This window comes from Mauremys reevesii, linkage group 7, assembly GCF_016161935.1.
Source record: "Mauremys reevesii isolate NIE-2019 linkage group 7, ASM1616193v1, whole genome shotgun sequence".
Lineage (NCBI taxonomy): Eukaryota > Metazoa > Chordata > Testudines > Geoemydidae > Mauremys > Mauremys reevesii.
In genome coordinates this window covers 29,483,618-29,499,097 of record NC_052629.1, presented here as the reverse complement: position 1 = coordinate 29,499,097, position 15,480 = coordinate 29,483,618, and the positions used below count along the sequence as shown (strand labels likewise).

Here is a 15,480-nt window from a genome sequence, read left to right as displayed (position 1 = left end):
CATCTGTGTTTTTGCAGAATTTGATATGTAAGCCCAATACTCTCTCTTCCTTAAAAGTCTGATAAATGAAAAAGGGACTAAGTTTGGGCTTTTGAGAGAGTGTTTATTTCTTTCTTTCTCAATCTTTTGTGGGTTAGAAGAAATTGCTTTCGGCTAATGTCACATATTACATTTAATAACAATACATCAAGCAAAAAATCTATGAACTGCAGTTACCTTTTAGAAAAACGTTGACAGTGGCTGTCTTCTCTGTTCTTTCAGATAAGCACACTGATAATGGTGACTCTTGCACCTGTTGAAGCTTACTTTCTTATGTCCATTATTGATGTCTCTAAGATTTTTACAGATGTTAAGTGGTCTGAGGCAGCCACTTTATTGTTGCCATAACCCTACTCTCATAAAGTGTAATTACTGGATATGCTGAAGAGAGCTGCAGCAATTTTAAAAAAATACTAGAAAAGCTATAACAGGACATAAAGACATCAGTGTTGTTTTTTTTTTGAAGACAAGGTGTTTTCCAAATATTTTTCCTGCAATAAAATAGAATCTTTTTTTAGTCAAATATCTGAATTCCTTTGAGGTGATACACAGGGGTGTGGGTCTGAAAGTAATTACATAATGTTTTTAAAAATCTCCGAAGCAAGTAAAGAAATCATAGGTGCAGTCTGAGGCTTGCACATACTGTTCAAGTATCAAGTGAGTCTTTCATCAGGAGGATTTTTTTTAAGCATAAGTGAAAGAAAAGAAATTTTATCCTGTGGAAAAATCATCAGCCCTTCTACACCGTTCAGTGCCTTAGCTCATCAAGAGTGTTTGCACATTAACATAGATGAACGCACGAGCAAGTGAAAGATCTTTATTGGGAAGGCAGATGATTCTTTCTCTACTAATACAAATATATCTAAGTACATTTTAATTTGGAAATAAAACCAGTTGCAGCACTGAAAGGGAGATATATATATGGAAGCCTTGCAGAGGAGAAAGAACAACTGTGGAAGGGCTGGAGAGATAGAAAGATAGAAATAACGGGATCTAGGAAATGAGAGACTCTCCGAAGGCAGGGGAGGGAAGGAGATACTGGGATGAGGGTGGGGAAGGGGCAAACAGAAACCAACAGGAAATAGAAAGAGATGCAACAAGGGGAAAATTCAAGATGGAGTAATCTTCATCCTGGGACTAGAATGATTTGAAGAAAATGCCATATTTTGGAGAAAAAGGGAAGCCGTTTGTAAAAGGCTGATTTAATTAAAAATGGCTCCTCAGAGTCCTAGAATGTTAGTGTAATCTACACTCGCTGGTGTGTTTCATCAGTAGTCTTGGTGAAGATGGCTTAGTTGGCAAAGGCAACTGAAGTCAGTTAAACACTATCATTATTATTTATAACATCGATACTGCATCCACGGTACTTATGTTTCTCATTTACCATGTTTCCCTTAGTTCATCTTACTTACCTTAAAAAAAACTTCAGCCTATGAGTACTTGCCTGTTACAATAAACATTTGGTCTGGTCAGAAATACCTACCAGTCAGACTTCATACAGTTTGACTGGGACCTTCAAAGTTTTTTTTTTTTTTCTGACTGGAAAGTTTGATCTTGCATCCTAATTTATTTCAAAAGTAAAAAAAGAACATTCAGATGAGAAATAAGCTGGTGCCCTAACAAGTTGTGTATTTTACTGTGATTCTTTCTACAGCAAATACATCTCACATTTGAATGCTTAATTTGGTAAGTGCCAAAGTGAATTAAGTATATTATTTTGCCAGTTAGACTATGACTGTAGGAAACTGGCCATTTCAGCTCTCTTGTTAGCCTTTGGTATTGTTTACCCTTGGCAATTACTTAGGTTTCCATTTGATTAGTATAATAATAATGCTCCACTTGTTTTTCTGCATCCATAGTCATAATAACATAAGAATGGCCATACTGGGTCAGACCAATGGTCTATTTAGCCCAGTATCCTGTCTTATGACAGTGTACAGTGCCACATGCTTCAGAGGGAATGAACAGAACAGGGCAATTATTGAGCGATCCACACCCTGGTGTCCAGTCCCAGCTTCTGGCAGTCAGAGGTTTAGGGACTCCAAGAGCATAGGGTTGCATCCCTGACCATGTGGGCTAATAGCCATTGATGGATCTATCCTTCATGAACGTATCTAATTTTTTTTAACCCATTATACTTTTGCCTTCACAACATCCCATGGCAACGGGTTCCACAAGTTGACTGTGTGATATGTGAAGAAGTACTTCCTTATGTTTGTTTAAACCTGCTGCCTGTTAATTTAATTGGGCGACTGGTTCTTGTGTTATGTAAAGGGGTAAATAACACTTCCTTATTCACTTCCTCCATACCATTCATGATTTTATAGACCTCTATCATATCTGCTATTAGTTGTCTCTTTTCTAAGCTGAACAGTCCCAGTCTTTTTAGTCTTTCCTCAGATGGAAGCTGTTCCATACTCCCTAATCATTTTTGTTGCCCTTCTATGTACTTTTTCCATTTCTAATATATCTTTTTTTGAGATAGGGTGACCAGAACTGCATGCAGTATTCAAGGTGTGGGCGTACCATGGACTTTATACAGTGGCTTTATGATATTTTCTGTCTTATTATCTATCTCTTTCCTAATGGTTCCTAACATTCTGTTAGCTTTTTTGACTGCTGCTGCACACTGAGCTGATGTTTTCAGATAACAATCTACAATTACTCCAGTTCCCAGACTCCAGTTTTTATTAGGACATCTTGATTGATTCCACCGGATGACTGTGCTTTGGTTCATGTAGCCCTGCTACCCTTAAATGAGAATTGCAGTGAGTGAATAGATAATTTATAGATATTTATATTTCTGTCTGTCAGTGGCGAGGATGCTATTTGGACAAGGGAGGGCAAATAGAGAACAAATAACCGAAGAGCCTTGCACTTTTGCTCTAACCAATCAATCATGGTCTAATGTTTAAATTGTAGATCTTGGAAGATGTCAGTGTGTTACTCCTGTAACTTGCCATTTAATGCACTGGCCTTTCACGTCTGGATAAGTAGTTTCAAATCTCAAAGACTGCAAGGTCTTTGTTTAGTTCTGAATAGATATTGTAAAGGGACCAAACTGACATAATATCTTGGAAGATATATCCATAGTAAAGTGACAGAGGGTGTGCAAATTGCTGTGCAAGATACATTTGAGCTGCATTATAGTATCCTAGGGTGACCATGTTTTCCCAAAGGCCTGGTCTACACTACTGGGTTAGGTCGAATTTAGCTGTGTTAGATCGATTTAAAAATGACTGCGTCCGCACAACCAACCCTGTTCCATCGACCTAAAGGGCTCTTAAAATTGACTTCTGTACTCCTCCCCGATGAGGTAAGTAGCGCTAAAATCGAGCTTGCTGGGTCAAATTTGGGGTAGTGCAGATGCAAATCAACGGTATTGGCCTCTGGGAGCTATCCTAGAGTGCTCCATTGTGACTGCTCTGGACAGCACTTTGAACTCCAGTGCACTAGCCAGGTACACAGGAAAAGCCCCAGGAACTTTTTAATTTCATTTCCTGTTTGGTCAGCATGGCGAACTCAGCAGCACAGGTGACCATGCCATCGCCCCAGAATCGTAGGCTGTAGAATGTTTCTACGCTCCCCATATCATCTCTGTCCCTGAGGTTATCGTAGATTAGAAGGTGAAAAAAACACACTCACGATTATATGTTTTCCGAGCTCATGCAGTCCTCCCGCACTGATAAGACACAGCTTAATGCATGGAGGCATTCTGTGGCAGAGGCCAGGGCCGGCTCCAGACCCCAGTGCGCCAAGCACGCGCTTGGGGCGGCATTTTGCCGGGACGGCGGCAGGCGGGTCTGGCGGACCTTCTGCAGTCATGCCTGCGAGAGGTCCACTGGAGCCGCGGGTCCAGCGGACCTCCCGCAGGCATGACTGCGGAGGGTCCGCTGGTCCCGCGGCTCGGGTGGACCTCCCACAGGCATGACTGCTTGGGGCGGCCAAATTCCTAGAGCCGCCCCGGCAGAGGCCAGGAAAGAATTAAGTGAGCATGAAGAGCGGAGGCAGGACATGATGCTGAGGCTGTTGTGGGAGCAAACAGACATGATGAAGCATCTGTTGGAGCTACAGGAAAGCCGACAAGAGCACAGACCCCCGCTACATCCACTGTATAACCGCCTACCCTCCTCCCCATGTTCCACAGCCACTCCACTCCAGAGGATGGCCCAAGCAACAGAAGGCTGTCATTCAAACAGTTTGATTTTTAGTGTGGCTACAATAAGCAATGTGGCCTTGTCCTTCTCTCCTCCCCCACCCCAACCAGGCTACCTTGTCCGTTATCTCATTTTTCTTTTTAATTAAGAAAGAAAGAATGCATGGTTTCAAAACAATAGTTACTTTGTTTCGAAGTGGGGAGGTTGATTGGCTTACAGGGAATTAAAATCAACAAAGGGGGCTGGTTTGCATCAAGGAGAAACACACATAACTGTCATACTGAAGTCTGGCCCGTCATGAAACTGGTTTTCAAAGCCTCTCTGATGCGCAGCGCACCTTGCTGTCCTCTTCTAATCGCCCTGGTGTCTGGCTGCTCAAAATCGGATGCCAGGTGATTTGCCTCAACCTCCCACCCTACCATAAACATCTCCCCTTACTCTCACAGATATTATGGAGCACACAGTAAGCAGCAATAGCAATGGGAATGTTGGTTGCGCTGAGGTCTGACCAAAGGCACCAGTGAGCTTTTAAATGTCCAAAGGCACATTCTACCACCATTCTGCACTTGCTCAGCCTATAGTTGAACTGCTCCTTACTACTGTCCAGGCTTCATGAGCCATGGGAGCAAGCGGTAGGCGGAGGTGGGTGTAACCACGTGGTGCTGCCAGATGGGAGAGCAGCCTGAGGCAGAAGCCTCTAGCTTGCATGATATTCCAGGCAGGACTGAATCTCCATGAGATGAAACTTAAAGAAGGGAATGACCTGGAGTCTCTGGTTCCCATTCAGTGCTCTAAGAGGAGGATGGCCATGTCTGTCCTGGTGCCCCTGATCGACCTCACTGAGGAGGATTCCAAGGAGTCCTCCCAGAACAGCAGTACCACGTCTGCCAGCAGCACCCAGGAGGACCAGAACGGATCGCCTGAGCTTATCGCTTGGGAGCAGGAGAGCAGAGTTGGAGGGGAGGTGGTGGAGCCGTACACCATGCCCTGGAGGTTGCTAGGAGCCAGGCAGGGAAGATGTTCCCAGAACCCCCTGCCAAGCTACATGTCCGACGAGGACAAGTGCCAGTCCTACTGCTGCAAAGGCAAGGAGCTGCTGCTGTGTAGCAATGTCAGCTGCTGCAGGTGCTTCTGTGTCAAATGCTTGGAGGTCCTAGTGTAGGGCAAGGTACCTCGGCCAAAGCAAAAGAGCAAGAGCCCTGAAGCTGTTACACGTGTCAACCACAGAAGAGCTATGGGGTGTTACAGCACCAACTGGACTGGAATGCACGGCTGCAGGACTTCTTCACCAGCGACAAAGGACAGAAATATAATGCACCTAAAATCTAAAAAGGCCCGCACATTTCCCAGAGTCGCTACCCTTGATAACAGAACATCAATGATTGCATTGGCTACTTGGATCACAGCAACCCCCACAGTAGACTTGCCCATAACAACAGTGGTGACGGTGAGCTTAGTGGGCTCAATGCTTGCTGTGGTATGGCGTCTGCACAGGTAACCCAGGAAAAAAGGCACAAAATGATTGTCTGCCATTGCTTTCACAGAGGGAGAGGCGACTGATGACATGTACCCAAAACCACCTGCAACAATGTTTTTGCCCCATCAGGCATTGGGAGCTTAACCCAGAATTCTAATGGGTGGCAGAGACTACGGGAACTGTGGGATAGCTACCTACTGTGCACCGCTCCGTAAGTCGATGCTAGCCATGGTAGTGAGGACTTAATGTGCTTAGTGGGGACATACGCAATCGACTGTATAAAATCAATTTCTAAAAATCGACTTCTATAACATCAACCTAATTTCATAGTGTAGACATACTCAAAGGGGAAAATGGGACAAAACTGGTTTGAAAATAGCTCATTTCTAGGCACACTGAGCAGTAGACTCCCAGGTTTGTAAATGGCGATCCATCTACATTTTTCTATCTATTCATTTGTTACCGTCTTGCTTACTCCCACTGTGATGACTCAAGTAGTGCTGGAGCTGTTATGAGTATATTGTCTGCCTGGTATTTACCCAATATATTGAAAATACTGTAAAAATAGTAGTAATTATGCTGCCAATTAAATTTAACTTTTTAATAATTTTAAAATGAATGGAAAATGTGTACTAATTAAGTTAATGTAGGTAGATGTCACATACCACCTTGTACATAAAAATTACTGAGTGTAAATCAGGTTTAAATGAGAAAATCACTAAGAACGCTATACGCAAGAGTTTCTCATTTCAGAATATACAAGCATTTTGGGATACAAAGGGAAGACTGGAATGAGTACATGCATGATATTCTCTGATGCACACCTAAAAGTCAAAGCTAGGCCAAACACTGCATATTTTCTTTGCAATTTGTTACACTATTCTCAAAAATATTTTTTCTGTTTTTCCTCCACAGTCTGCTCAGTAAAAACAAGTATGTGAGAACCAGATCTTTTATAGATCTCAAAGCCTAGGGCCTCAAGGGGTCTTGTATCCCAGCTGGCAATCTGCCTCCACCTTCTCCATATTTTATACGTTCCATGGGATAATGTAATCAATACTGTGCCCATTGCATTTTTACAGGACTAATAGTTGCAGCAGCTAAACAGCCAATGCTACCTTAATTGTAGGAAAAATGAGGTTTGGGACCAGATGCTTCACTCTGAGAAAGATCTTGGCTGTATAAGCCAGAGCAAGATCAAGTATGAGACTCCCAAATAATATTGAAGGGTAGTGGTGAGGGGCAGTATGTGTAATTTAAAATGAGAGCTGATGGCTTTTTGGTGGCCTATGTGAACCAAGCTGGTGATCTTAGTCTACTATTTCCTAAGGAACTAGGGTCTAATCCTCATCATGGATGGCAGTATCATCTAAATTAGCAGTACCCCTGATAAGCCAATTATTTAAATAATGGGTACAGAAAAAATGAACAGCTGATCCTTCCACCAGATGACTCTTGTTCAGGATTAAGGAACGTAAGTGGGGAATGCATGAGAGCTTACTCTGAGGACCTCACTTTCCAGTGCTGTGAGTTTGAAATCTTTTGCAAGAACTAAATCCACTTTTATTAATTAGATGATGTCTGTTGGGTGCTATGAAATTGTAAGTGCTAGGTGGGTATTTTATGAGTTAAGTTGTGGCAGACAAGCTCATTTCTGAACCGCTGAGGTGGGAAACAATCTGAGGTAAAGTCCTATAGTGAGGGATGTTTATCTTATTTAAAAATTTCTAGTACCTCTTTTGCTCAATTCAGTATTTTTACTCTAAGTGATTTATAATAATAGTGAGATGTACTGGTAGGTTTGCATGGAACAGATGTGAATTTGTGTCTATTTTGAATGCTAACTGAGTGAACACAGTTGACAGATCAGGGTGTTTTTGCAATGACTACAACCTATTAGAAATAGAAGGCCAGGTAAAGAATCATAATCTCATGCTGGATATTCCAGGACAACACTATATGGTTGTGCCTTAAACCCTTTTACAAAACTTGCACTCTTAAAAAGTAACTCATACAAGCGTCTAACTAGGTTAGTATAACTGTAATTGTGGGGTTTCTTATGAACTAGACCTATTGGACAGTATCTACAGGCTGGTTTTAATTTGAATATTTTAGAAAGTCCTTTGCTTTCTATTTGTATAAAAACTATTTTCCACATGGTGATCTTCACCAATCTCTGCTTTCTTTGGACCGTCTTACCCTTCTACCTGTATTGTATTGGATGAATTGCCCCTTACATGCTGACGATAGAGTGACCAGACAGGGCGGCTCTAGGCATTTTGCCGCCCCAACGGACAGGCAGGCTGCGCTCCTTGCTTTTGCTTGCGGAGCCGCTGCCCCCCCCACAGCTTCGAGAAGGACCAACCACGGGACCAGCGGACCCTCCTCAGGCAAGCTGCCGAGGGCAGCCTGCCTGCCGCCCTCGCGGTGCCGGCAGAGCGCCCCCCACGGCTTGCCGCCCCAAGCACGCGCTTGGCGTGCTGGGACCTGGAGCCGCCCCTGTGACCAGATGTCCCAATTGTATCGGGACAATCCTGATTTTTGGGTCTTTTCTTATATAGGCTCCTATCCCCCCCGTCCCAATTTTTCACATTTGCTGTCTGGTCACCCCAGCTGAGGAACTAGTAGGTCTGTATATGTGTTGGCCTAGTCAAGAAACTGGACAAAAAAAGGTTAATGTTACACACAAAAGTTCTCTGTAAAATGGGAGAAGGAAGTCTGTGAGCCACAGACATGGAAAGAACCAGAATGCTTTATAACTCTTCATGTTGTTTAACTGATACCTATAACCCCCTGCAAAAATTGCCTCTCATTCCCAAAAGCAGCACACCCATATGATTTATTTAACTAATACTATAATTCTTATTTAGATATTGATGTTTTTGTCTAGCTGGTTTCATAGAATTAAATGAGATTTAAAAAGGTAATAATAAAAATAGCATGACATCTGATTGAACTTTGGGAATCAGGAATTAGGAAATCATCAAATAGTGCTTCACAATTTATTAAAGATCTTATTGATCATTAATGCCAAAATGAAAAATAAGAAGTAGCAATTCACACAAGAAAACATTTGGAAGGTAGATTAATCTGCATTAAGTGTAGTTAATGGTCATGTTTGCAACCACAATTTTAATATTTCCATCCACTGGAATAACAGAATTGATCAAATGGGATAAGAGGCAAGAGATACGAGCTGCTACAACCCATTGTTTTTTGTAAGTTTAATTGATGATGATGATTGAGTGGGAATGCAGCTTGGTTCTGTTGAACTTTGGTAAAAAGCTGCAAAAAATTCACAAGAAGACAGGCAGTTCATTATTTACTTCTTTTGAGCAAAAAGGAGTGTGGGGGGGGGTGGAGGGGGGGGGAGAGGGTAGACCCAGGGGTAGGGGAGAAACAAAAAGGAAAAGAACAGGGTTGTTTGCTGATTGTAATAATCAAATATGCATCATTGTATTAGTTCAGTACAGATTGACAAAGAGGCAGCATAATAGGTTATGATTTACATTAATACCACTCAGACAGCTAAAGTAGTTGGCAGGTACCAACTAGAGATTCATTTAGAGACATGGGCTGTAGCTGCTAAGAACAGTTGTCAGCATCAACTTCTTGTATTAAAAAATTCCTGTCAAGCAAATGAGATGAGTAGTACTCATAAACATGCTATTTCTGTAAGTAGGGTGAGAGAACAAACTTAAAAGTGCGATTCTATTGTGCAACGGAAATGGCAAGCAGTTTGAGGTCCAGAAGACATGAAGTGCTTCCATTAAAGACCATCCATAACAGATGGCCACACATTTTAAGAACACATCTCGGGTTTCTGCAATTATTCATGGATGTTTTAAAAAAAAATCATCCAAGTCCCATCCTCCCACATGGAGGGGGGAAAATATCATTATTTTGCCTGCTTTTTGATTTTTTTAATTGGATGATTTTAGCAGTTTGTTAAACTGAAAAATCTTTATTATACAGTCAAAACACAGTGCACTCAGCATTTATGTAAAAATTAATATTTGATCATCTTAATCTGTTGTGAGACCGTTCTGCAGATATGCCATGATCCATTCATGTTTTCCTCTCTTCCATTATCCACAAGTGAGTGACAAAATCCTGCCTTTTAGAAATAACTCAATAAAGAGAGAAAGGAGACAAGTAGGCTTAGGAAAATGTGGGTCCCTCCAATTACCATGATTATCAGAATACCTAGTTGGTTACCCTCCCTCATTCCAAATAATAGTGGATGGTAGGTGTCACTAGGTTTTTGATGTTATTCCCAGAAGTACTGCAGCAGCCCAGAAAGTAGTGCTGTTGCTTGGAAATGTGTTGCAGTTTTGGAAGGCTGCACCCTGATGTTTTGTAACTCAGTTGTAATATATCATTTTCTGGAGAAGAAATATCTGGGATGCCATTATAGTATTGGGCGAAGATTTAAGGGATACTTAGGATGTTCTCATTTTGTTGTCTTCTTAGATTTTGTCTTTTCTGTCATTTCTACATTTCCCCCTATATGGGAAAGAATATCTTTTTCTAACGGGTTTTTTTTTGTCTGTCTCTTGCTTATTTCAGAACATAAGATTTAAACTAAATTTAAAAAGTAATGGAACATAATGGGCTTGTGTTTGAAAAGTCGCCTCTGTTATTGCAGATACAATTTTTAACTTATAATTAAAATTGATGCTTGATAATTGCTGCATATTTATACTGTAGAAAATAGATTTCCAACTCTTTGCCTGTGGGCACCTTGCCAGTGTTTGGATGTTTTATATGCTATAAACTTCACATGCAAAAATTGGAGGTTGGACAACCCCCCTCCCCCATTAAAAATCAGGACTCCATGCTTATTATTATTATTATTATTATTAAAACAAAAATGAGTGTCAAGCTTCTTCCATTAGGAGCAAAAGACATCTCTGAACCAAGGGGCCAATCCTTCCCTTGAGTTTTAACATAGAATATCAGGGTTGGAAGGGACCTCAGGAGATCATCTAATCCAACCCCCTGCAGGGCTAATCCCCAGATAGATTTTTGCCTCATATCTCTAAGTGGCCCCCTCAAGTATTGAGCTCAGAACCCTGGGTTTAGCAGGCCAATGCTCAAACCACTGACCTATCATTCCCTCCCTGTGCCTTACTTGCAATGGATATCTCCTTAGACATACGTAGTTATGTTACGAGCGAAACAATTCTACATACCCTATGAAGTTTTGTTACCATTATGTACAAATGATGAACCATCAATATACATAGTACTAGGTCTAAACTGGGGAAAGCGTTATTGAAATCAATGGATCTACACCTGTTTACACCAGGGCCAAATGTAAAGCTAGTGGAAAAGCTGCCACTGTCTTCAATGGGCTTTGGATCAGGCCTGTAGTGCAGTGCAATTGGTACACAAATTCCCAGTAACTATGGAATATGAATCCCAAATAATTGGATTACATGACTTAACCAAGTAGATCCCATGCCTAGTAGGAACAAGTGTAGACAGGCTGCACCAGGGAAGTAGAGACTAACAAAAAGTAAATAGGTTTAAAGAGATCTGGCTATAAAATTTTGTGCACAGTTTCTAAAAATATCTTTATATTCAAAATTATATATAGTTAATATAGAATAAATACTTGCTATTTATTTAATAGAGAATAAATGAGTGTTAATTACAATGTCTGGATATTTGCACATTAAGATGAGTTTATGCTGCCAGTTCAGAAAAATGTTAAACACATGTTATACACTGTTGCACAACGTGACAGTAATTTACTGAGAGAGAAATGACTTAGGTTCCTTAAATGGGTTCAACTGCATATTGAGGGAACTTCACATAAATACCTTATTAGTAGGTTGATAATTTTGAAACCGTGAAATGGGAACCACATATCTTTTCCCCTGTTGAGTTCACTGGAACTTTAAAGGATTATAATTTCATTCTGAAGTGTCTAACTTCTGCCATTTGATTTAGCCCTCATAACCTTTCTAGAACCATTGAACTGTCTTTCATTCTGTTCTGTAGTCCCGCAAAATAGCTGTTAAGAAAGTTGCTAGTTTGACTGACCTGGCTGTTGAAGCTGATCTGTGTCAATGAAATATGGGCCCAAGCTGCAAAAATTGGATCCAGATCTTAATTTCAAACACCCCAACAATGAAAGTGTTGCATTTAGACTTTGATTCAGTTGGATCTATGCTGAAGGTAGGACCCAACTGAAATATGGAACACATTCAAGTTTGGGTGCTCAATTCTCCACTGAGCAAAGCTTGGGCACCAGAAAGGGTGGGGCTGACAGGGACCCTATTGTAGTCCCTGATTCTGTTTTACCTGGCTCTGGCATGACTGAAAGTTGCATAGGCCTAGCTTTAAACTGTGCTGATGGTGGTAAACCTTTTTATGAGCAAAGAATCCAGATGTGGAGAAATCTTGCTCTTCCACACTCCCTACCCTTCCCTCTCTTCCCCAGATCTCGTCCTAGTCTTTCCTCCCTACCCCCCTGTGTGCCCCTTCCCCCCATTATGTTCTCCAGCCAGGTTAAGTTCATTTTGCCCTGCAAAGTGAACTTGGTGAACCAGAGAATCTGGCCCTGGATTCTTAATGGACCCAAAGTTTGAGGTTGTTCAGATCTGGGATTCTGATTGAAGCACATCTGAACTATACAGCACTCCCAGGTGATAGTGGTAACCCACTGAACACCTGTCCTACTTCCAAACTCCTCCAAATGATGGGGTCCACACTATATTTTAATGCTCATCTGCACTGCAAGCTTTGTATCTTTAACTGATTCAGCACCACAGTTATGAAAACAGTACACAACTACCACTTAGCTGTCCATACCACTTAGCTGTCAGATTTTCTAGTTTTCTTTCTTTAAAGAGTAAATGCTTACTCCTGGTTTCTGTGCCAGCATGTTACAATACAATATAAAATACCCATATGTGAAAGCAAATGTGAATTTTATGGTAACAACTTTATTGGGGAAAAATTCTAACTGTAGCTAATAGTCCACAAATTTTTCAGCCAGTTTTCATTTTCACATGACATTTCTTGTAATAAGGAATGGAATTAAAGCTCTGACATGCTGAGTTTTGCCCATAATTAGTGTAACTGTGTGGAATTGGCTTGAACATATCTTTTGAGAATAGTGCTATTTTCATATATATGACACTGATGAGCTTATTAGGAAAGTCAACCCTGGAGGAAAACCTTAACTTTCATTTAAAAAATGAAGTCCTAATCCTTATGCAGTTAGCCTTGAAATGTAAATCAGCACTAAAAGATGTAAACTAGTCACTGGGGTTGAAAGCAACAAGCAGTTTGGCTCCACTTCTGCAGGATAAGGAATGATTCTGCTTACGGTCTCCCACATTCTGAGGTCATCACTGTGCAGATTGATGTGGTAATAGAAAAAAGAGTTGCTTATGGGTGGGAGTGAGGGTGGAGAAGGCAAAAAATGACTAACCTAAGTTTCAAAAAGCAAACGCATTAATTTAAATAATCAAAAATGATCATATTAACCTTTCCCCCCCTCCCTTTGCAGAGGATATTTCTCAAAGCCAAAAGCGAGGAAGAAATTTTTGCACATCTTGGCTTGGATTACCTTGAACCATGGGAAAGGAATGCGTAAAAAGATTTGCCAATGTTCTTTCATCAGTACACAGCTGTGGTAATCTTACAGTTTTTATTAGTGCTCATCGTTGTAGTATCTTTCTGAATTAGCTATCTATGTGACAAGTGTAAATGTGTCTTTATAAAGAAAATTAGTGATGAAAATATTAGTTAGAATTCATTATAGATATTGATGTTTTATGTGCTCCTAGAAAGAATACTTATTTAAGCCCCGAAAGCTTCTGTTCCTGAGCTGTGCAGTAGGCAGAGCTTGAGTTACCACAGTGTTACTCCAATTTTATGCTGATGGATTTGCACTATAACCACTGGAATAAAACTATAAAGTATTGCAGCAGTGAGTCAGAGTGTAAATGTACACTTAGCTGAGCTCGTGGTGGACTTACAGTCAACTCAACTACTCTTCGCTGTTTGTGACACAATATCTTTTGACTGCCACATTTCAGGCAATGTTCTAGGTACTAATGGCTTCAACCCTATTGATTTTGGGGGGAAATCAGAAAACCAAAAGGGTGGACACATGGAGCTTCTGCCATGTGATTAGTACAGCCACCACTTCAAGCACCTCTGCAATTGTTTATAGATCAAGCAACAAGTTTGATAGCACCAATTAGCACCTTCCATCTTAACACCTGTCAACATCTTCCAGCATGACAACACTCCATCTCATTTCTGCCTATCCTCCCAATAGAGTTTAACATATTGACACCCAAAATTACTTTTCTGCCAGACAAGTCTGCTTTCTCCTAGACAAGTCTGCTTTCTGCATTACCATGCTGATACATGAAGCACCTTCCATTGTGTTTTGCATCATGATGCTGACACTTAAACAGCAATGGGATTTTTCAATCCTAGTGCAAGAGAATAAAAGCTACAGTTGCTCATCTAAATACAATTCTTAATTCAGGGCAAAATTAATCAGAAATTATACTTTAGGATTGTGCCATTTCTGCATACTTCATACCACAAGAGGAATTATTTAACATCCTGGTTTCTGCATAAAGAAGTCTTTGCAACTGATAACTCCCATCTTGCCTGCATATGCATTTCTCTCAGTTATGTCACCTGGAGAAGCGTGTATGTCAAATGGAGTTATAGCAGACATGCCAACTCTTGTGATTTCTAAGTAAAATTAAGCCTGAATTGTACAGGGAGATTTCGGCAAACCAGTAAAGTGCCTGAAACGACTATGGCTTATTGCTAAAGGCAGCCTAGTCAGCGGTCTCAGCTTGACCAAGGCAGGAGGGGAGGGGGTTTGGGGTGCCACAGAAAGGGCAGCTTGACCCCGCATCCTTCCTGGTAAGAATTGTGTTGAAGTTGCTGATACATGCATTTTAGAGGAGCAGGGTCCCCAGGAATGTCTAGTGGGGCCTCAAGGCTGCAAACTCTGGAAAAACCCACACCTGGTTAATCAATAATCAGAAGGAACCTCTTGCTTGACCATTGAAACTGCTTACTTAATAAGTTTTTTTAAGGGACATGTTATTCTATTACTATTGTATAAATAAGGGGAAAAAGTTTGAGGTAGTTGGACTCGTTTGGACTCTCCCTCTGGATACATCTTGCAATCCCCACCGGCAGACGGAAGATTTGGCCACTGGAAGCCTGCCGCTGTGTCACTCGAGAGCCACACTCAGCTTTGGTAATTATCAAGAGTTGGAGGTGTTTTACTAACCTGTTGCAGACGTGTGTAAGTGCTTGAGACTAAGTAAAGTTTAGCTTTACGTGAAAGCACTCTTGTGTTGTCCTGTTTGTGCCAGCCATCTATCGGTCGGATGGCCGTGTCTCCCCTGATTTATTTCCTGACACCACCTCACACAGAGTAAAAGTTACCAAGAGCTTTGGGTTGAAAGAACCCCGGGTAATAGAGTCATTATCTTGCTATAGAATTCTGAAATGTCAGGATTTTTTCCCCAGCCATGCTGAAAAAAGAATCCTGACATTTGAGAGTTCTATCCTGAGATCATGAGTCAGGCTTAATAATTTTACTGAGAAATCGCTGCCAGCCCTAGTGGCTGGGGCTCCCGTTATCAGTCAGCCCTGGAGCTGACAGGACTGACAGCAAGAGCCCCTCCTTAAGGGGACAGTAGGATACTGGGGCTCCCGCTGTCAGCCACATGTGTGACCTGAGAACATCTTAAAGGTTCAGAAACCCGAAGAGAAATAGACCCCATATTTTATTGGTTTAAAAATCAT

At 41.3% G+C, this 15,480-nt stretch overlaps 1 protein-coding gene across 4 annotated transcripts in view; it reads left to right on the top strand.

Moving 5' to 3' along the window:
- DNTT (DNA nucleotidylexotransferase) overlaps positions 1-13,618 on the top strand; it is a 212,132-nt gene extending 198,514 nt beyond the window's left edge. For all 4 annotated transcript variants that reach the window (XM_039482983.1, XM_039482981.1, XM_039482982.1 and 1 more), the window contains one exon: positions 13,199-13,618. In XM_039482983.1, the coding sequence (XP_039338917.1) occupies positions 13,199-13,285 (87 nt within the window). In that variant the 3' untranslated portion in view covers positions 13,286-13,618. The remainder of the gene's footprint in view (positions 1-13,198) is intronic.
- Positions 13,619-15,480: the final 1,862 nt, after the last annotated feature.